The sequence below is a fragment of the Ictalurus punctatus genome, chromosome 22 (genome assembly GCF_001660625.3).
Source record: "Ictalurus punctatus breed USDA103 chromosome 22, Coco_2.0, whole genome shotgun sequence".
Lineage (NCBI taxonomy): Eukaryota > Metazoa > Chordata > Actinopteri > Siluriformes > Ictaluridae > Ictalurus > Ictalurus punctatus.
Window position 1 is genome coordinate 19,558,569 of NC_030437.2, and position 23,963 is coordinate 19,582,531.

At 41.7% G+C, this 23,963-nt stretch overlaps 1 protein-coding gene across 1 annotated transcript; it reads left to right on the forward strand.

Moving 5' to 3' along the window:
- The first annotated feature begins 10,741 nt into the window (after nucleotides 1-10,741).
- On the forward strand, nucleotides 10,742-15,358 carry znf703 (zinc finger protein 703). The gene is made up of 3 exons (XM_017452323.3): nucleotides 10,742-10,930; nucleotides 11,074-11,453; nucleotides 13,072-15,358. The coding sequence occupies exons 2-3, from the start codon at nucleotides 11,163-11,165 to the stop codon at nucleotides 14,581-14,583; spliced, it is 1,803 nt and encodes a 600-aa protein (XP_017307812.1). The 5' UTR covers nucleotides 10,742-10,930; nucleotides 11,074-11,162; the 3' UTR covers nucleotides 14,584-15,358.
- Nucleotides 15,359-23,963: the final 8,605 nt, after the last annotated feature.

The following is a 23,963-nucleotide window of genomic DNA, read 5'->3' on the forward strand; positions in this document are numbered from 1 at the left end:
AAATATATATATATATATATGTCTATATAAAAATTTTAAATAAAAAGATACCAGACGTAGGTCTCGGGCAAGTCGGCTAAGCTTGGAGCTGGTTCTTATCATCAGTCATGAAAAACGAACACGTCGTACAGTATTTCTCCAGCAACATTGTTCACCGAGTCCAAAATGGAGACGTGTGTCACACAAACAACTCGTTCTCAGACACGAAGGAGAAGTGTGTCACTACACCACTGCGATGCTGGATTCTGATTGGTCAGAAGGTGTTGATTTGACAGGTTTATATTAACGCGTTCATTCTAATACATTTACGGCATTCTGGTAGACGCTCTTATCCTTTATCCCATTTATACGTCTGAGCAGTCGAGGGTTGAGGGCCTCGCTCAAGGGCCCAACAGTGGCAGCTTCGCAGTGTTGGGGTTTGAACTCCTGACCCTCTGATCAGTCACCCAGAGTCTTTAACCACTGCCCACCACTGACCCACCCCTGCCCACCCCTGCCCACAATATGGTATCATTTCTATAGTAACAACTCGTTCCCAGGGACTTCCAAAAATGTGTTTTCGGTATCCGAGGAGACGTTTATGCAAGATTTAAGGAAGGAGTCTCCAGTGTCAGCTGTACGTTTTCCAAACCTCTTCAGGACAAAGGAGGTTACACTTCTTTGCGGTTTCTCTGTAACAAGTATTATTATTATTATTATTATTATTATTATTATTATCATTCATTCATTCATCCATTCACTTATTTATTCATTTATTTATTTTTAAGCTCAAGAGGGGAATGAATGTTTATAGCTGCTAGGTAAGTAAATAGCTAGTTACCTCGCCAACACCGAACGCTATCAGAACTATAAAAATGTAAAGAACGCGATGTTCTGAAAAAGTTCCGAAGTAATTTGTAACGTGATACCGTTCCCAGTTAGTCAGAGTTGAACATTATTAAAATGCAGAGACGTTGTACGAACGTTTATGAGCATTACATAAAAATGTTTTTTTTTTTGTTGTTTTGTTTTTTTTTTAAAAATCTATTTGAAGAATTATACATTTAAAATAAAAACATTGTTAGCATTGTTAGCACGTCCTGAAAACTCGACCGATTCAGCGGTCTGGGAGCTGAACACTCCCGGAGTCGTTCGGTAACGTGCGTATAATAACGCTCTGTTTTCTAAAATAAACAATCAGAAGCATCCTGGGGTTTATGAGGGCTCTGCTGTTCCAATGGAAACCCGGTCCCAAACTTCGAAAAGGACCCCGAAACGGGACGGATTGCGTTCTGCGTGAAAGCACGGCACGACAAATCATAAGGTTTAATTAATAAATAAATAAATAAATAAATAAATAAATAAATAAATAAATGTCTTATCTGGAAAACGCGACAGACTCTGCGGTTTGGGAATTAAAAATTCCAGCGTCCGTGACAATCGGAGAATTTTCTATCGGCCTAAAAACGTGAACTTCTCTAAAGAATAGACTTGCGAAAAATAACAGTACATGGACACAAGGTTAGTCAAAGTTTTACGCTTTTATACTTTCTTTACACTCCATCATGTTTCTCCCCAACACCCCCCCAACTCACCCACACTAACTGCCCCGGGGGTAGTGAACTCCTGCCGTGAGCTACACTGTTTATTGTGACTCGCAGGATCAGAGCAGAAAGCGAGCCCTTGTCTCCGGATGTGTAGGTGTTCCTTTCAACCTTTTGTTTGGCTACTGTATTGTTAAAAGCCATGGGCTGTGATACCACCACGCATTAGCAAAACACCTCCGGCCTTAAAGGGACCCGCTCTCTCTCGCTCTCTTTTTCTTTAAACAACACGCTGGCTCTTTAAATATCTTTGACAGGAAGTGGCCATCAGTCATGTGTCGGCCGAACCAGCTGTTAGGAGCCCACTTCAAGGCCAGACATGAAAGGAGCTGTTCCTCTGTTCTTCCAGCCCTGCCTTCTATTCTTTCTCTCATTCTTTTTCTTTTCTTTTTTTCTTTTCTTTTCTATTCCTCCTCCTCTTCCTTCTTCTTCTTCATCATCATCTCTCGGGTGCCTTTAATACTCCTTCCTACCTACTCAGCATTTCGTAAGCTAGGAGAGTAAATAGCTAGTTTCCTAGCCAGCAGACGATGTCATCAGGATGTGACTTTTATAACTTTGCAAAACGCACACAAACGCTTCGAAAACGTGACTTAATATCGGTTCGAACGTTTAAACGATTCCAATGAGCCGGGACGTCGTTAACGCCATTAAAAGGTCAGCGTTAATGAAGCCTACCGTAGAAAAAGTTGCAGCAAAAATGTCTGACTTTAGTAGCGTTATTACTTCATTTTGCTACCGACGATCCGAGCTAGGTAATTAAATAGTAAATAATTAGCTAGCTAACGGATAACGTAAAGACAAAATAAAAGTGGAAAATGTCGCAGCAATGTTGTAAGAATGTTTATAAATGTTACATTTAAAAAAAAAAAAAATTAAGGCTTAAATTGTGAACAATTGGCACCAATCAGTTTGCACCAACGCAGATTTATGCAAATTATTACAAAAATATTCTTCTTAAAAAAATTATTACAATTTTATAAGATCAGGTTTAAAAAAAAAAAAAAAGTTGCAGTTCCTCAAGCTTTAACATTCACAAAACTTTGTCGCAACCTAAAATTGCTAGCTGCTTAGCAAGTTGGTTAGTTGCCGAATATTTAAACGTAAACTGAACTGAACAAATCTCCAGGAGTAAAAAGGAATTTCTGAATTTCTTTCTTTCTTTTTTTTTTTTTTTAAATCGATGTAGTAACGCTTTTCAATGTTGAAACATTTCCGGCGAACCGAAAACTAGTCACTAGAAACCGTCGCGAAAACGTTAGCGTTCACGTCTCCTACCGTGGAAGAAGTCGCAGCAACGTTGTGAGAACGTCTATAAAACATTATATAAAAACGTACGGATTAAACAGGGAGCAAATCACGTCATTCTATATGAACGAAAACAAATAAGCTGTTGAAATTCTTACGGAGATCGGGTTTAAAGACACGTTAACGCTAGAGCTTCCGGAAAACCTGACGGTGGTTTGGGAACCGAACGTTCCTGAAGGAAATTCCTTCCGCCCGCTTAAAACCGTTAGCTTAGTAGCAAGTTTAGCAGTTAGTTACTTAATACCATCGGTGTTTTTTTTTTTTTTTTTTTTTTTCCTTTTTCTTTATTTTAAAGTACAGACTGAACAAAACATCTCCGGGTGTGAAAAGGAAATTCCTAATCAAACACAGTAATGTAGTAATAGTTTGTAATGTTCAAACATTCTCCAGTTAGCAAAAAAAAAAAAACGAACGTTATTAAAATGTTAGCGTTAACACGTTCTACGGTGGAAAACGTTGAAGTGGTAAACGTTGTAAGAACGTTTTTTAAAAATGTTGCTAGAACCAGACATTTCTACGGCCGGAGCGTTCGGGAAACGTTCATCGCATGACAGTTTATCGCACGACTCTTCACTGTTCTGATTTTTTTTTTGCTGTTCAAACAGAAACCCGTTCGCACACTCCGAAGCCGGTGTAAGACGGATAACGTCGTGTCACGTGTTAAAGCACGACGTGAAAAATCATAACAGCGGCTGCGGTAATACACCCGCTGACAGGTGGATCCCAGCAGCGGTGAGGCGAAGTGTGTGTCTGTGTAGCGTGAGATGACAGATGAGATCACTTTCCGCCGAGGCTTTATGCGTTTACACGCCGCAGCTGAAGAGTTACCCGGCGTGAAGAGTGACGCTTGGCGTTAATAACGACAAGCCAAACAGCCGGAGTGTTGACTGAGCCGGATTTGGACTTTCCTCTTTTCCAGTGTGATTTCCACGATTTTTTAAGATTGCTGCTCATCACACTGTACCGGGATTCTTGAACAGACCGTGCGATAGATAACGTTTCGTGTAGCGTACACGATGAAGATCCTGTAACCCGGCCCTCCAGGAGCCGGCGATTCCGCGATCGGAGAAATGAGCGCGAGATCAAGGAAACGTCCGTAATATTCCGAGAAGCGTGCGATTTTTTCAAAATTACCACAGATTGGGGCCGAGGCGATTCACGTGACGTCATCACGACACACGTTCAGCCAAAGCCCTCTTCGATTCACGTGCGACAATTTCGTGCGATCGCGAATTCGCCGATTCAAGTAGTTCTCGCGCAAAAAAAAAACTCCGCAAGTTGCGTCGCGAATTTTTCAAAAATTCGCCCCCAAAAAAACCCCAAACCTCCGCTCAGTTCGCTAACGTCATCGGATAGACCTCTGATGAAAGAAAATGACTACGTTACTACGATCGGTCGGCACTGTACGGAAAACCATCGCATAGACAAACGTTCTTTAAGGTTAAGAAGGAAATTCTTTCCGTTCCGTTCACGTTTCTGCTGTACTTGTAACTGTCCTGTGAGATTGCCGTCCTCCGATTGGTGGATTTTTGATAACGGCCGCCTCAGCAGTGCTACGATTAGACGCTTCGTTTAAACACTGCCGGACCTTTTATAACCGGAGAATTATTTCGAAGCCAGTAACAAAGCGCACAGTTTATTCCCTTACTCACAAAGTCTTCACACCTCCATCAACCACAACGTGACCGTTTAAGCCGTGTAACAGATTACCGACGCCGATTACTCACGCCCGGGATCATTAATTATCCAGAAAGAGACGCTGTAATAATACCTGTGACACTTCACCTGCCTTTGATCATCTGTCAGCTTGTCAGAGGAGAGCGGTTCGGGCGTGTCCGTGTATGTGTCTGCGTTTTTTATTGCTTTTATAACGACAGGATGTTGACAAGTCCAAACCCTCGGCCAGTGTACCTCTAAGCATACAGTCTCGAAAATGTCACGCTGTTATGATACACAAAGCGGAAAAAAAAACAAAACAAAACAAAACAGGTTAGCCTGCGGGCTCCGCCTCTCCCCCGGTCAACAGTTCAAGCTTTCTGTCTTATTGTCATTTTTATTACACCGAGCCGGGCAAGCATCGGCTTTCATCCGTCTCCACAGGTGTGCTTTGTTTTTACCGTCAGACCAGCTCTAAAGATCTGGGGTCATACACTTTATCTTACACACCGGGTTCTTCACATGAGGTTCTGCTGCTGCGATCATTTCGAATTCCTGAGCTGCACCTAGCTGAGGAGTAGCCGGCTGGGCGACATGCGTGATCATGTGATCTCAACAGCGCCAACAATTACACCGTCAATCAAAGACGCTGTCTTGCGATTACATCGCACTTTTGTAACGGGCTGAAAGTAACGAGCAGACGTCAACGTTCACCTTGCTTTTCGTCCCGGTTGTAATTTATACCGTTACAAATATATTCTTTTGAAAACTTTGTTAGCAAAACGTAGCTTATATATATTTTATTGTGAAAATTTGGGGGTGTTTAAAAGCGTTTTACAGCGTTTTTGCTGTTGTTAGCTAGTTAGATAGATAGATAGATCGATAGATAGAACACTTTGGGAAATTTTCGTTTTTAATAACAACTGTTGACATTTCATCACCTAACACGAGCTTACCAACAAACCTGGCTACTTTTAAGCGTTTTCAGTGAAGTTAGCTAGCTTGCTATCAGTCAATGTTTATCAATGTTTTTCTTGCACGAAATAATAACTAGCCTCCCATTAGCTAGCTTTGTAGCGAACATGACTTGCTAATATCGTCAAACACAGCACTAGCTGAGCGAAGTAGTAAGCTGGTTAAAGCTAGCGTAGTGGCGTTTTATGTAAACAGCTAGCTTAGCTCATGTTGCTGTTATATTGTGTGTATAAAAGCAGTATTTGTACTAAGCAGTAAAAAAAAAAAAGTGAAAAGAAAGGCTAGCGGCGACGTCATGTTCTAAAGTTTGTGGCACGTTTTCATCAGTTATGCTACATTCCTGTAACTTCTATTCTATTACATCATGCTAGCAAAGTTACCACGCTACAAAAGCTAACCTATAGCAGTTACCACGTGGTGTAATTATAAATTACACCATGATACTGCTCTAGCTAGCTGGCAAAGACTTATTGCTGTAAAAGATGAAGTAATATGCTAGCTAATGTTAGCGTAGTGCTGTGTTTACAAAGCTAGCGAACTTAGCTAATATTTCTACGTTGCCTGCTGAGAAAAAACAAACAAACAATCGAAACCCTCATAGAATTATTGTAATGTAATGGTTTTAATGGTTATAACAGGAACTGTATTGGTTTTAATGGAAACTTTAATGGTCCCTGTGGGTCGCTACTGGTAATTTGTTGCCTTCTGTTGGTGGCATGTTATATCTAGTGGATACTGTTAAGGACCAGTAGAACACCTTTGACATTTGGTAATGGTTTTAATGGTTAACTGATGCTTTGTAATGATATTTGTGGTGGAAACCATTAGAATATTTGGCTTTCTACAAATAATATATTTATTAGATACTTCACGTAATCAACGCTTAAACGTACAAAGTTTTACAGTATATACCGCTTGTCACGGACTGGTTGGTTTTATTTAAAGACTAGGACTATGTAACATGAACAGAAGCAGCTAGACAAGCTTGAAATATACATAAGCACGGCATGGATACAACGACATATGTATAACGATGTTCATTTCGAATGCTTTCGACCTGTTAAAGAAATGTGTCAATGTGCAAAACTAAAATAGACCTTTTTCCTCCCTTTCATTTACATCCTAATTTGTGTTTGTTTCTTTTTCCACCTCCGCACTCTGGCGTTGTGGCTACACGCCGTCCCTGGTTTCTCTCATGATTTGCCTGCCTAATTTTTTTTTTAAACATTTGCTGTCGCGCACATTTATGGTCAATATCCTGTTTTGTTCTCCGTATGCAAATCAGCGCTCTCCTCTACACACGTTTTTCACGGCTGCAGGTCTGACCATGCAAAACGTATGCAAAGCCACGTGAGGAGGCAAATCCGGGCTGTGAAGTAAAAAAAGAGCACAGATGGCAACAGGTTTCAGTTTATCGCCTCGGATTAAAAAAACAAAACATAAATCTACTCTAACCCTTTGATTGATGTTGCGGTGACGGGAAGATGGCGGTAAAGCTACAGAAAAACCGACGATCCGCTCAAAGAGAAATAATTAAGTGAAAAGTCAATGAATTTCCTTGCTCCGTTCACTGCTGTTAGTTGTTTGTAGATCTAGACTCATTAAGCACAATTTCCCATAAAGTGTAAAAGACTTTAAATTGCGATCAGACTCTGAACAATGACTTGTGGGAAAACTCACGCGATGTCATGAACAATATAAAATGGCTAACACTGAGCGATGTGCAGCAAATCATTTGTGACAGACGCCCGGTTCTAAGTGTGCTACGTTCATGAGATCATTAAAAATTAGCACACCGTTTTCGATAGCTAGCTAGCTATGTTATTCAAAGTAAGCTAGCTAACATTGCTGCTACAAGTGAATATTTCTCTCAAAACAAAGCTAGTTAGATTACTAGCTTTGGAGGAAAACCATAGCAAATCATTTGTAAAAAAAAAAAAAAAAAAAAGAGAAAGAAAAAAAAAGAATCAACTTAACTTCAAGTGTGTTATTTTCACAAATAAGAAATTTAAAAAGCATAATCTTGATGGGGCGCACGGTGGCTTAGTGGTTAGCACGTTCGCCTCACACCTCCAGGGTCGGGAGTCGATTCCTGCCGTGGACCTGTGTGTGTGGAGTTTGCATGTTCTCCCCGTGCTGCGGGGGTTTCCTCCGGGTACTCCGGTTTCCTCCCCAGTCCAAAGACATGCATGGTAGGCTAACTGGCGTGTCTAAAGTGTCCGTAGTGTATGAATGTGTGTGTGAGTGTGTATGTGAGTGTGCCCTGCGATGGACTGGCACCCTGGGATAGACTCCAGGTTCCCCGTGACCCTGAAAAGGATAAGCGGTATAGAAGATGGATGGATAATCTTGATTTTGCTAGCCTACGTTAGCTGAATATATTATTAAAAGTTAGCTAGCTAACATTACTACAACAAGTAAACAAAGACAAGGACAATTTTCATATCACCTGACACATTTCCCCCATAATTTCTACCGTATACGTGAGGTATGTTTTGATATTACTATCATCTTTAACGTTAATGATTTAACATTTAAGATTTTTTCGATTAAACATCTTTTTTTTTTTTTTTCAAAACGTTTACACTATTAATTTTAATAAACATATTTTTTTAGATGCAGCTGGCTAGCCTGTTCAGAACTTGCTATTAGAGTTTGCTAACTATATCACTTGTTACTTGTTTACTGTTTAAAGGGGTACCATTTGACATCACTCTTTGTGTTCTCTTATCTAAAGTCCATATCACATCCTAGCTAGCTTTTACTATCGCATCTATGGACCTAATGTTTTGTTTTTTGTTTTTTTAGCTTGCTAGCTGTAAAGTTATATCTAGCTAGCTAGACTCTAAACGGCTAGTTGCCTTAAACCTTGTACTTTTAACTCGACTCAAGTCTCTCAGGCGGCTGTTAGAATACATATATACGTATATATCTGTGGTGTGTGTGTGTGATGTTGGACGCTGATTTACATGTGTGTGTGGTGGGTGAGGATTAGCAAACATACACGTACATACCGTTCATATTTAAATAACATGTTAAAATGATGGCCAGTGTTGTTTTCTGTGTTGAAGGCATTTGTTTTGCAAAATAATCCATATAGGCTCAGCGTAAAATCCTTTCATGTGTCCGTACCAACACTTAGAGCAAACCTACACCCATCTTTCTTATTTAACATCTTGTCACGTTAACGAGAAACCGTAAAGTGTAAAATCCTGTCAGAAAACGTAAAGTTACAGCGTTACCTCTGACTGTTACAAAGCGCTGACACTGGAGACTCCTTCCATACGTGTTACATAAATGTCTCCTAGCAGAAAACTTCACCATAATTAAAAAAATTTCTACGTTAAATAACATTACGTTTTTTTAAAAAAACGTCCCTGTGCTTGTTTACTATACTGTAGAAACGATGAAGATAACCGGACCAATCAGAATCCAGAATTCAACAGCACCGTGGTATAAACGCCGTTTAAAATGTCTTATCATCATCCATCAATGTGGTTTTACACTAGCACAATGCATTATGGGTATTCGGTTCATTTTACGGTTGGTCATTTGGAAAGACTCCTGTAAGTAACAGGGCGTGGTGTGAGCAGTCAGTCAGTTTGTTCGTTCCTTAGTTAGGAACATTGACTATTCTTAGCCTGGACCGTAAACAAGCCTCGCCTTTGTGTACCCAGAGCACACAAAGGATGAAATAATGCAGGCAGTTCAAACTCTTGAACAATTATAGGCCATAAATTACTCCCGAGCTTCAAAGGCATTCAGACGCTAAACTATTACAGCCTTCCTGCTCTAACAGTCGCTCTGCCAGGCTTTGGTTTTAAGTAATGAAGCCAATTCATTGCATAATTAAGTTAACTAAATTACTCCGTTGGCAAAGCAGCCTGCGGTAATGGAATAAAGTTATTAACATTCCGGCTTTGGAAACCGACACCAGTTTGACACAAGCTGTTGTTGTGTGTCAAATAAATCATTTGGTGTCATAAGAAATAAAACAGGAAAACAGGAGAGTGGACATCTTTAACCGCTAGGGCGCTGATTTTAACTGGAATGGAGCAAGAAATTGTGCGTTCTTTTTCATTTTGGGGGGAAAAGTGGTTTACATGAAGAAGAATGTCTGATATTTTCATATTTCTCATTTTTGATGAAAAAAAGTTATGTTATTTCGAATATATATATATATATATATATATATATATATATATATATATATATATATATATATATATATATATATATAATATTAATATACTGGGGGATAGTGTTTTAAATGAAGCTGAGTGTCTCCTAACTTTAAAATTTTTGAAAAAAGTGTTGTATTTAATTTAAAAAAAATTTTTTTCCAATTTTAAGGGAAAATGTTTTAATCCACTGGCTGATCTGATCTTTTGGGGAGGAAAAGTGTGTCCTTTTAAATAAAATATAAAAGTGTTTCCAATGACGAGTGTTTCTTTGTTTGTTTTTTAAAGCAAATTTTTATTTGGGGGCATGTGTTAAATAAACAAGGCAATCTTTCTAATTATATTTTCAAAAACATTAGACATCGTCTTCTCTGACTGATCCGATCTTCCTCATTCTGCTTCTTTTGGCCTTTTTTTTTTTTTTTTTTTTTAAAGAATTAACAAGTGTGTAGAGATCGCGTCTGTAGTCTTTGTGTTTGTTTTTAATGATTCGATGTTAGAATTGTAATTCGGATCATTACGTTGTCCCGTAAACACCTCTTACTAGCCAACAGATCGAAATGACAACATAGCTAATATTTATATGTTGTAAACTGAACCGAATTGAGATGCATGAAGACACGTTTGTCTTGTGATTGTCTTGAGTTGTGACTTGAGATGTTTTAATGTCCAGGAAGTGAAAATTCAGTTAGCGGTTGATGCTAAGTGTAATTACAGGGTCATGTTTGGCAGTGCAGACCCTTTTCGTTTGTAATTTAACAACACTTCTGAGGAAAATGTTGACATTCCTGACAGTTTGGTCAGTTTTGTTTTCACACGTCACTACTCCTTTTATAGGTTCAGCTCCATTTCTGTGGAGTATTTGGGTCACGCTAATCCACCCACACACCTCCTCATAGCACAGCGCCGCTTTCAGTGAGTCCGGGAGTGTGGGAGGCGCGTGGGCGATGTCGTCACGCCCCCTTCACCACAGTCTCCTCCTACTCTGGCTGTGATTGGCCGGCGGCTGGGAGCTTTGAAGCGCCGCTTTAGAGCTCGGTGAGAGCAGCGCGAGCGCGGCATCGCTCAGAGACAGTAGTGAGGACGGCGCGAGCGCGGACGGAGGCGAGCACGGGACCGGACGTACTCCGGGATTTTCTTCGATGTCATTTTTCTCCTCGGTTTAAAGGATCCACATCTGCCTTGTTTTTGTCTTTTTGGTGCTGATTGATTTATATAATTATACAGGTGTGTGTTTTGGTTTTTTTTTGGAGTTGATATTACTCGTGCGCGGGAGTGTATCGTTTCCATAGAGACGCGTTTTGCTGTTTTATTCGGATTTTATTATTATTATAATTTTTTAAAAAATCTTCCTTCCCCCCCCAACCAAGTTTGGATATTTCCAACGATCTTTGGAAGCCCAGCGCCATGCGGATACTCGCGCGCTGCAAATGAGAAGCGGACGACGCGCTCGCGCCACATGAGCGACGTTCCCTCGCCCTTTGGAGGAGTCGCGCGGACACCGAGTCCCCTCACCGCGGAGAGCAGCCAGCACCCCGCCCGCATCCTCGCCCTCGGTCCGAGCGGCGATTCACGAGCCCAGGCTCGCTTTCCACGGCTCGCGCTCCACAGTTCGCTTCCACTCGCGGATCCGGTGCGTCACGCGAAGCGGCTTCCCGTCCGGATTCTCCAAATGCTGAGCGCGCGCGCGGCTCACATGCTCCACGCGGACTACCTGCAGCCTCTCAGCTCCGCGCCGCTCCCCATCGAGGTATAATAATAACAACAACAACAACAACAATAATAACAACAAGAACAATAATACTACAGGTTAAAAATGATTGACTTGTACCAGGTGTCAATTTATTTTACTCTTCACTCTGTTTTAGTGATGAAGTAATGAAATAATTTTATTTAGTCCGGATAAATATTCTACTCTAACAACAACAACAACAACAACAATAATAAGTAATGCACTCTGGTGCCATTATTGACTTTATTATTAAAATATTACCATTAAAACTAAAAAAAAATAATTGTTATTTATTCTGTTTTTGGGAAAGCAATGGAAATTTCAGAACTAAAAATTAAATTACTTGATTTACTGATTTAATAATAATAATAATAATAATAATAATAATAATAATAAACATTTTCTTACCAAAGAAACACAAGTGATTTCTGTGTTTCATATGTAGAATTATTTTCTTAATTTATTTATTTATTTGTAAATTTTTGCACTTTTTAAAACTTTTGCATATTCAACAATGTGCAAAATGTGGGGGGGAAACAACAATAAAAACTTACATTTCTTTTACTCTAAGAGTTGTGTGTGTGCATATATAATATATATATTTTATTTATATATATATATTTATGTGTACACAGACACACACACATATATATATAAACGCGCGCATGTGTGTATGTATGTATGTATGTATGTATGTGTATATATATATATATATATATATATATATATATATATATATATATATATATATATATATATATATATATAGTACACGAGACATTCTGTTAAGAATAAAGAAAAAAGTACATTTCCAGAAACTGCAACAGTAGGAAACAGTTCTCTGAGCGCGTTTTTCCTTTTATTTCCTCCTACGTTTTTGTCCGTCGTATTTTACCATGTACACAGTAGCATTATTTACAGCGATCATGCATCATTTTTGTTTTCCACGTCTGACAGCTAGTGTTAATATTTGTCTAGTTAATACCGAGTTCGTCCAACGTCACGCTTTAATTTGATCTTGGAAACGTGGTCATAAAGCAACACGTCATGTTATATTTACCCAGGATTAATGTTAGGATGTAAGTCGGTTGAAGTGATAGGCAGTCGTTATTCTTGTGAACAGGTGGTGTGACAGGGTTGGGGCGTTGGGTAAAACCGCAGGAGTAAATATTTCACCATTCTAACACTGTGATTATTGTTTAAAAACAGACCTGCTTATAAAAAGCCAAAGGCAACTGTAAAATGCGTCGGATCTCAAACTGTGCCGTGAAACCAGAAGACTGCGCCTTGTGTGTTAAAACGCTTGACCTTTTCGTGTTTGAAGAAGTTTTTTATATATAAACGTGAAAAACAGCGCAGCCTGGACATACCGTAAGTACCAGAGCAGCTCCATAAACCACATGTCATCAGGTATTTTGAGCTTCTCGTCAGATCGTTTTTAACGGGGGTTGTGTAAATGAATGATCAGTGTCTCGTTAATGATGGCGGTATTTATGAAACACTATCTCCTTACTTCCCCTTTAAAAGCATTCTGGATGTGCCTAGAGTTCCAGGAGATCATTTCCAAGACCTTCTTGTTTTTTTGTTTTTTTTAATGTATTCAATCTGACCATGTGTCTCGATTTCTTCCTTTCAGCTGGATGCTAAGAAGAGTCCACTCGCTCTTCTGGCTCAGACCTGCTCCCAGATCGGCAAGCCGGATCCTCCTTCGTCCTCCAAGCTGAGCTCGCTGTCCTCGGGCAACTTGGGAGACAAAGATGGCCGGTCGACCGGTTCGAGTCTCAAATCAGCAGAGCAGCAGCAACAGCAGGGCCTGGAGGACAAGTCCAGCTTCAAGCCTTATTCCAAAAACAACTCGGAATGCCGGAAGGACGGAGTCGTGTTGAGCGGATCAGCCGACAAATCCGGGTTCAGGACTTCTGGTGGGAGTTCGGCTACCACGACGTGTCCGTCGTTCCCTCCTCACACCTCGTCTCCGAGGACCTGTTCACCGTCCCAGCATGCCCCAGGCCAGGCACATGTACACCGCCACACGCAGTCTCCGTCCATGCAGAAACCCCTCAGTGTAGACTCCAAAACTGGAAGTTCTGACTCCAGCACGGAGAGCAGCAGTGGCAGCGAACGCGTCGGGAAAAAAGACTTGGATAACTGCAGACTTGACAATGCCCAGATAGCCAACTCTAGCCAGGCACGCGCAAGTGTCAACTCCAGCAGTGGCAGTGCCTCGAGTAGCCCTCGACCAGAAAGCAAGAATGATTCCCAACCACCGCAGACATCCTTAGCTAATTCCAGCCACGTTGCCCCGATTTCACCATTCAAACCAGGACACTCCGTGTTTCCCTTACCTGCTTCCACCTTGGGATACCACGGCTCCATCGTTGGCGCCTACGCTGGTTATCCGTCCCAGTTCATCTCTGGGTTGGACCATGCCAAGTCCGGTTTAGTGGGTGCTGCTGGGATGCCGAAACACCCAAGCTCCAGTCCTTTAACTGGCACATCTCCTCCATCTTTTATGCAAGGCTTGTGCCGGGACCCGTACTGCCTCACTTACCCCAATGCGCCCCACTTAGGGGGAAGCAACTGCAACACTTGCGTCCACGACCCGTCCTCGTCTCTCAAGTCAGGATTCCCATTGATGTACCCTTCCCCACACCTCCATGCGCTCCATCCGGCCTCTCTGTCCACGTCCGGTGCTTCCGGCTCCCTCTCCCACCCGCTCTACACCTACGGCTTCATGCTCCCTAGTGACTCCCTTCCTCATGCCTGCAACTGGGTCTCCGTCAGTGGGCCCTGCGACAAACGTTTCGCTACTTCCGAGGAACTTTTGGCACACTTGCGCACTCATACCTCCCTTCCTGGCATGGACGGAAAGCTCCTGTCTGCCTATCCTTCCTCCGTCTCTTCTTCAGCTGCTTCTTGCCACCTACACCTGCCACCTCCCAACAGCCCCGGGGCTCTTCCGAGCTCCTTCTCGCTTCGAGGTTCTCCTGGACTCGGCCTGGCTCGCTACCATCCCTATGGCAAACCTCATTTGCCCGGAGCGCCTTCCTTACCTATGCATTCTCTCCCTGCTACGGCACAGTACTACTCACCCTATGCTCTCTACGGCCAGAGACTGGGCTCAGCATCGGCACTCGGTTACCCTTGACGGGCGCACAGGTGGAGAGAACGAGGAACAGGTGAAGACGAGGTCAGGGACCATCCACAAAAGAGGTTCCCAGCCAGAAAGGGAGCTTTAAATGGATGGATTTACCTCGGTGAAACCGTGGAGGTGGGAAGCACGGGCTTGAATGCTGTCGGATCTGAAGAAAGAAACATGAACTTGTGCTTGATTCCTGAGAATAATGGAACTGATAACTTTAATATTATTTGACGATCAAAGTTTTATTTCAGTTTATTAATAAAATAAAAAAAAAAGAAGGTATATTTATTTTTCTCTTGAGCGCTTGGCTTTGTACTTGGGAAACATTTACCGTCTAAATGCATTCGTTGTCACTTTGGTACAGGAACAATATTTTCAGAGATCAATATCGCTCTTTCCACAATACTTTTCTATAACAAACTCATTTATCTTTCGGTTGTCACTTTGTTTGTTTTTTCTCTTTTGCTTTCGCGTGCTCCAGCAAGCATGACTTGCCTGACAGCCGGTTTGTTCTTGGAAATTTGCCATTTTCTTTCTTTTCTTTTTTTTTGTACTTGTACAGTTCAAAAGAATAAAACGTAAACAGACAGATGTGATATATTTTCTATGGTGACTGATTCTGCAAGCTGGGGAGAGTTTACTTGAGGGTTGACGGGAACGTGTTGGGGGGGGGGGGGGGGGGGGGTGAATACCAACAATTAAGAGTCCTCTGTAGACATGGTGGCGCTATACACTTAAACAGAATGTCTTATTTTGTGAAATAAATGATAACTTGATTATATTCATGTTTTTAGTTCCTCTCATCTTTTTCGACATCGAGAGTAGATATGGAGTACCGCTACAGCATTATCGAACGGCGTGTATAGATCGCTGTAGACATGCTAACGGCAAACCTGCCAATCTTTCACGCATTCTGTGTAAAAACGCACCAAAATCGCAGCGTTGCTACTGTTCCAACAGTAAAAACGACAGACGAGGCAACGGAGGTATTCATCTGGAATGATTACGTAGGTGTTATGAAATCTCCGATTTGACCTCACCCCGTGGAAGCCCCGCCCCCTTTCTCGCCGATCTTGAAATATGTGTTTGTTAGCATGAAGTAAAAGCTCTTACTGTATGTTTGGCTTAGCTAACATTACACAGACGTATAGTTTACATCGGTTAGCTAGGTTTATTAGAGAATCTGGTCAAACGTGGCACTTTAACTTAACTAAAACAGACAAACAGCAGCTTTTTCCACCATCGAGTGCCTTGTGGTTACCACGAAACCCCCGTATTTACCTCACGTACATGATCTCTGAAAGGACTGCTTTCTCCTCTTTGGGGCTGTCGGGTCTGTAATGGGTATTTGTGATAGTTTTAGCAGTTATGAACGTCTATAGCTGTTAAACCCATAGTTGACACAGAGTTTTCCAAGTTAAAGTGCAGCGTTTGTAGCTCCACAGCAGTGTTGTCGTGTAAAGTGCTTCCTCAGCATCGGACAATCCGGTGACTCTTAACCACAGCTCCGTAGGAGGCCGGTAATAACCCTGTTGAGGGCCCGAACTCGCTCCCTCGCAAGCTCTGATGGATCGCTCGCGTCACACGAAGGCCAAAAGACGACAACGGGAGTCTGTTCACGGAGAAATATTTATCACGCGGCCCCGACACGACCCTCGGGAGGACGGCCCTTATTGTCGGAGCGCCGTATGAGGTCTGCGGGGTCGGCTGATGAAGGTCGCTCGGATACCGAGCTAGTTCTGGGCGCTAGCTTCAACGACTAGTGGGACGTTTGAATATTTATAAGCACTCGCTGTTGTGGCGCGAGTAATTTCACTGTAATGTATCTTGAAGGTTGTTAACGCAGGCTGGAGTGAGAGATGGGTTCTCGCACACACACTCACACACACTCTGAGTTCATTAGCACTTCAGACAGAAGAGGACACTGCACAGGTGTCACTTGACAGGACCATTAAGTGAATTGATCACACCAGAGAGCCTCAGTTAGTCCAGCTTGTCCAGCAAGGTCAGCTCTGCCCTCACTAAAGCTTCTTAGCAAAGGTTTTAAGTTTTTAAAGATGCTCACGAGGACGAGGATGTTCTTCTGTCTTTGAAGGCTGAGATGATCGCTATTAAGCTAGCAATTCGGTGGAAGTTCACATTCACATGAAAAAATGGTTCCTCGGTATCGATATCATGATCAATTATGTCACGCTTTTTCTAAATTTAAAAAAACCTAGTAATTAAAATATATATATATATATATATATATATATATATATATATATATATATATATATATATATATATTATGGAACTTCTTCTGAATTGTCATTGTGACTAAGACAGGAAGTTTATTTAGTGCCCTACACATAGCAAAGATCTCACATCAGCTTGGTCTCTGCTGCCCCTAGTGGAGGTGGAGGGTAACTACAGCAATTTTTCTTTTACATTTGCAGTAGCGCGGTGCAATCGGTGGGGTGGACGGGCGATATGGAACAAATAGAACGTCATAGTACTTGTGTTCACGATGCACAACATGCACAACGATATTTATTTCTCTTCAAAGTTCCAGCAAAATAGCACTCGGATGTGAAAAAACTAAACTCATTTTAATATCGTCAGCTACCAGTCTGTTACTGGGAGTACAATAATGTGTGTGGTTTTTATTTTAATAAAAAAAATATTTCAAAAAATAGTACAAAAAATTGTGAGATGTTTTTTTAAAGGTTCACCCAAAAAGATTAAATAAATAAATGCAAAAATCACGAACAGAAAATGAAACGTTTGGTAGAAATTTTTTTTTATTTTAACACCAAAGTTTACTTGGGTGTACAAATCACACGAAAATTGTACAGTTAGTTATTTTATAATATTACAAAAAAATGAATAAATGACACAAACATTGTGGGCAAATAGCGAAAGCTAAATTGGTTTAAACGTCAAATCACGCGAACAAAAACATCAAGACATGAATCTATTACTGTGAGTGCGAGAGCGCAACAAAAACGTATATATATTAAACAAAAAATACAAAAAAAAATACTTATAAAATTGTTTAAAGTCTAAAAAAGAAACAGGACAGGGGTCAAATGTAATTGGTCGAATAAAAGTTGATTTTAACATCAGATATGGATGTGTTTGTAGTAAGGCCTGGAAAAATGATTATAATTATTCTTTACGATTTTTTTTTAAAAGGTTTGTCAAGGAATGATTAGAACCACTGTCAAAAAATAAAATTTAATTTAATCTGTGATTATTAAAATATGCAAAAATGTATTATAATCATTGTTAGTGATTTCTGTTACTTTAAAAGTACAAATAAACGAATTACACAAAAGGACAAAATTGGAACAATCGAACAATTAAAAATACGGAAGGAAATGTAGCGGATTATCAGTCTAATGATTTGTGTTAGTTAAAAATATCACAATAAAAAGATTGAAACTGGATGAAAGAATGGAATATTTTACCAATATCCGGTTTAATCAGATACTGATCTGTTAGTGTGAGTTTTAAAGTCTGTGAAAAATAAGAAATGATATAACTATACAAAATAAAATCTGAACTAATCAGAAACAGGAAGAGTTTTTTTTTTAACAATTCGGCACAATGAAACTAGACTACGCACGATATGCTCGGTATCGCGATACAATTGATCACGATATCGATATTATATTGTTATAATCGCCTAGCCCTGATTGGTGGAGGTGCTGCTGTCAGACGTGTTTCGTTCTAAACTTTAGTCACATGACTTCGGGTCTTTAATGGCTGAGAGGAGAAGAGAAGAGAGCAGAAGAGAGGTGAAACAGAGGGGAAAGCACTCCATCTTGACGATTCATCTCATTCTCGCTCGTTCATCATGTCCCTCATCCATCTCACCGTCCCAGTTTTCTTCCCCTCTCTCTCTCTCTCTCTCTCTCTCTCTCTCTCTCTCCTCTTTATGGCTTCAGCTGAGTCAATATGCAAGTCGATGCTCCGTTAATGTCGCCTGTGTGTGTGTGTGTGTGTGTGTGAGAGAGAGAGATTGAGAGAGAGAGAGAGGACAATTCCAGTCCATGACAAGTTTCTCCTCAGCAGGACTACACCTGTTTGATTGATCTCTCTCTTCTCTGAGGATTCAGTCTCATGGGGTTTAGAATGGAGGTGGAGGATGTGAGGTTACTGACATCCCCCGTTGCTCAGTCAGCAATGAGCGAGAGAGAGAGAGAGAGAGAGAGAGAGAGAGAGAGTGTGTGTGAGAGAGAGAGAGAGAGAGAGAGAGCTTTATTCGGCCTCAGCAGTGTCCTGGGCATGCAGCCGACAGCGCCGGTGATTAATGATGACAGCGTGTGGAGTTGCTCTCCAATTAGCCAGAGCGAGAAGCAGAGTGAGACGCACTCTATCTTCCTTTCCTCCGTTTTTTCCCTCTCTCTCTCTCTCTCTCTCTCTCTCCATCTGGCTCTTTGTCTCTCCGCACACCGGCTCCATCTTTCCGTCTCTCCGTCGTCCTGAGTGACTAGCGCCTTGATGAACATTCAGCGGAACCCCGTTACACCTCAAAACACGCCAGGACCCGAAGCGACGTCTTTTCATCCAAAGAAACAAAAACAAACTCTGCTTCCTGTCCACTCTCCAAGCAGACCAGGCTTTTATTTATAACAGAAAACCCCCAAAACACAAGCCATAAAAACAAACCAAACATCACCGACGACAACCGATTGGAGCGTCACGGTTTCACGTCCACGCCATTTATCATCGCAGGCCTGCGAACGAAACGGCAGCAGAGCGTGATGAAGGCGCGGTACCGACGGCGCACCGCTAATACGCCGCACGCCGAACCACCAGCTGGACTCCATTTAGGAACGCTCCGGGGGAACTCGGCGCTCGTGGAAAAACGTGCCTTGGCACGGGAACGTTGGGTTCGAGTCGCGCCAGAGCCGTGCTCCAAATGACAGCACGCATGACGCTCATCTGGGGGGTTGGGGGTTGAAATGGAGGAAGGCGGGGGCGGGGGTATTTCCCAACCCGCATACCTCTGAAGGACTTCGCTGTAGGTGTGTTAACCTCAACGCAACCGAAGGAAGCTATTTATAACTTTTTCCACATTGGTCCTTAGTGAAGTTTACACGCTGTACACTTCTTATTGCTCAAATACTCCGCGACCTGAACGAGAACTCTAGTCGATATGAAACATGTTGTTGGAGATGATTTATGTAACACGTACGGAAGGAGTCTCCAGTTCCAGCGCGTTGTAACAGTCGTTGAGGATTCTCAGGGCTTTTTATTAGAATTTTTATTATTTTAACCGTAAATAATTATTTTAACCGAGGCGACAGGACGGCTGTTTATATCTGTTCTCACGTCATGAAAGTCGGAACAGGAACTAACGTGGATCACTCGTATCGTTAAATGCAACAATAAACAGATAAAAAAAAAAAGTCTTTTTAATAGGTAAAAAAAAAAGTGGGAGAGAAAAAAAAAACAACGCCTCAGGACGTGCCGTTACAGGAAAATAATCAACTTCAGGTTCAGACAGTAACTCCTCTTCATCACTCCACTGTGTTGCTGGTTATTTTCCTGCAACAGCGCGATATAAAGCATGGCGTTGTTTATTCCTTTAACCATCAGGATACACGTATGTAAAGAAATCAGGTCCCAGATCTAGAATATTCTGTCGGAGGGTGTTAGAGGGTTAAATGTGTCATAATGCTCTGTACTATATCTCCACTGTGAGAAACTCCACACACACACACACACACACACACACACAGTTGCACTTCAGTGTAGGTGTCAGCGTTAGTCACAGAGTCAGATTTGTGGCTGTTTAACTTTCCCGAGGCGGTTCGTCAGAAACTTGGCACAACAGTGTGAGCGGTTTTTTAAACCTCCTGTCACACACGGTTTGGGTTAGCGTCAGTTTTATGACAGCTGGCGTAAACTCGCGACAGCCAGCATGACACACTGTTCCGTAATGACACAATAATGTGTCAAGACCAAAAAGCTGACCGATCCAACGCTGAGACGGAGCACAGCCGAGCGCTTCGGGCCGGCGTACCCGCTGACAGGGCGAGACTAACCCTGGAACGGGAGAGAAACGTGTGCTGATCTTCACTTGCACGATGTTACACCGAATTCTGGATTCTGATTGGTCAGGAGGTGTTGATTCGTTTTCTGACAGGTTCATATCAATGGCCTCATTCGATGCGCTGTAATACCGGTCTGTACACGATCGTCTCGGCCCGAATCTGTCCGCGGTAATTAAAAAAAATCGCACGCTCCTCCGACTATCGCAGAGTTTGCGTTCGTTTCTACGATCGGAAAAAAAAAAAAACGTGAATCCCGGAGTTACTGCGAAACGTTATCGTTTCTATGGTAACAGCTCGTTCGGAGCGACTTGAAAACATGCGGAATCGTCGATACGGTGCAGTTTTCCCTTAGGAAGAAATACGTTTGCGTAACGTTTAAGGAAGGAGTCTCCAGTGTCAGCGCGTTGTAGAGGTCAGAGGTCATGACAGTCATCTTCCGGACAGAGGAGTTTACGCTTCTTCTTTTTAAAATGAATTTTACATAGAGAAAACAGAGAGGCTGGTGGGAGAACTTGCCTCACGGATGCGCCGGGACACTAAATGTAACTATAAACGGATAATAAGTACGTGTCTTTTTTTAAATAAATGTAAAGTAAATATAATTGTGGGTGAATTGCCGTGGTGTCTCATCTCATCCCACTGCTATAGTCATTTTTGTGCTTTTTAAAAAGTGATTTCTGTATCAGATCTCAGAAGGTGTGTGTGTGAGTGTGTGTGTGTGTGTGTGTGTGTGGGAATAAACCGCGACCACTACTTCAGGTGGAACGTCGATGTCAGAACCCACACCGGTGTGAGACGGGGTGCAGAAATCTGTCACTTCTCCACTAATGAAAGGCACGGAGATGAAAGTGCTCCTGTCAACGCCGTGCCATATTTCCTTTAACTCAAAAAAAAAACCCCACACCCTCCTCCATTCATCCGATTGTCCTTCCGTCTCCTTCCGTGACCCTGCGCCGTATCTGTACGAAAGAGACACGAGACAAGTCATATGAGAATAGAGAACAGGGAACATAGAACATAGGTGTGGTGCTGAGCGTTCTCTCTCTCTCTCTCTCTCTCTCTCTCTCTCTCTCTCTCTCCTCACCGCCTCCGACTCGGCCATAAACCAAAGCCAGCTGTCACTGAAAACTGCTGCAGAGAGGGAAAAGAGGAAGGAGGGAGAGAGGGAGAGAGGGAGGGGAACGAGGCCTGATTATCCAAATACAGTCATTAAAGGAGAAATGTGTTTTTCAAACTGTCAGGATGATTAATGAGCGCGAGCAAATCCTCACAAATGCTCCTGTTTAGTCTAACTGGCAGACATGATCTTAGGACTGATTTATGGCAGAGCTGCTCAGAGGCCACGCAGAGGTTACGGGAAGGAGGGGGAGAAAAAAAACAGAGCACTGCCGAAACTGAGAGAGAGAGAGAGAGAGAGAGAGAGAGAGAGAGAGAGAGGGAGAGAGAGAGAGAGAGAGAGAGAGGGAGGGAGAAGACAAAAGGCAGAAAAAGACAAGACAGAACAAGAAAGTAAAATTATACATAGAGAATAAAAGTCACAAAGGGAGAGAAAAGGTAAGAGACTGACTGAAGGATGAAAGAGAGAAAGAAGAGAAAGGACAGGGAGACATAGAGATAGAGAAAGACAGATAGAGGGAGAAAGAGAGAGACAGATTGATAGAGACAGACAGATAAAGGGAGAAAGAGAGAGAGACGTAGAGACAGAGACAGATTGATAGAGACAGACAGATAAAGGGAGAAAGTTAAAGTTACACAGAGAGAAAAGTCACAGAAGGGGAGAGGAAAAGTAAAAGGAGGACAAAAAACAAAAGAGCGACAGAGAGCGGGAGACAGGCAGCGAAAGAGCGAAAGAAAGAAACAGAATAAAAGACAAAAGACATAAAGGGCGAAAGTAAAAATTACAGAGAGAGAGAGAGAGAGAGAGAGAGAGAGAGAGAGAGAGAGAGAAGAAAGTAAAAAATATAAAGAGAGAAGACATGAAAGAAAGTAAAAAATAGAGAGAGAGAGAGAGAGAGAGAGAGAGAGAGAGAGAGAGAGAGAGAGAGAGAGAGGAAAGAGGACGGAATGAAGGAAAGTTTATAAAATACAGAGAGAATGAAAGATTACACAGAGAGACAAACAGAGAAACATGGATACGTACACACAGGAAGAAAAAGAGAGAAAGAGACAGAGAGAGAAAGTAAAAGTGAGTCAGTGATAGAAAAGGGGCACAGAGAGAAAAGTCACAGATGCAGAGAAAAGGAAAGAGAAAAAGCAAAAGATGACAGAAAAGAAAAGAGAGAGAGTGTGTGTGTATTTATTAACTAATTATGTCTAATTAATTAGTGAGCAGTGCTTTTATGTTTGTATCCAGGCATTTGTGTGTGTGTGTGTGTGTGTGTGTGTGTGTGTGTGTGTGTGTGTGTGTGTGTGTGTGTGTGCGCGCGGAGCCTCAATAAGGCTGACCTCTGTTGTGATTGATTGTCCTCAAGCCACTGCTAAAGTGCTGATACGTCACTTTCTCACTACTGCTGACCTTTACTTAAAGAGCATAGACACACACACACACACACACACACACACACACACACACACACTGTAGCTGGTTAGATCTATTAGCTTGGTATGAAGCACAGAATCATTAAACATCTTTCTGAAGGAACGCAGCAGATTTGTTAGCGCTGCTGTGCTAACAGGACTGAAGTTCACCTCATGTGAGCTAGCTCGCTAATAAACCGCCTCCTGATTTTATTTGCACAATATACACAATAGTTAGGATAACGGTGGCTAGCTAAATTACGTGCTTGGTTTGATTACACCTTATAAGTGTCAGCATAATGTTATCTAGCTTTTAAGAGAGCTTTTCGACTGAACATTATAGCTAGCAAACATGGCTACTAGTTTTGATGACACATTATGGTAGATAGACCAATGATTGCTAGCTCGTGATCTTTTCGACTAAACAAGACGATGGTTTTTAACTTTCTTTGACTTCTTTGCAAACTACTAGTTTTCATTACCCATTATATTGTTAGCCTAGTGTTAGCTGGTGTGCAGAAATAACTTCATGGTACTTAGCCTAATATTAGCTAGCTTGTAAGAGATCTTTTTGACTAGCTTGCTAGCAAACTTAGGTACTAGTCTCAACTACGCCTAATGTTAGCTAGCTTTGAATAAAACCTTTTAACTAAACAATATGATTGTTTTAACTTTTGTTAGCTTGTTAGGAAATTTGATTATGCATTATAGTAGCTAGCCTAATGTTAGCTAGCTTTTAAGAGACCTTTTCAACTAAACAATATGATAGTTCCTCTTAGGTTTTAGCTTAAGTTAAGTTGCTTGGTTACATGTTACACGTTA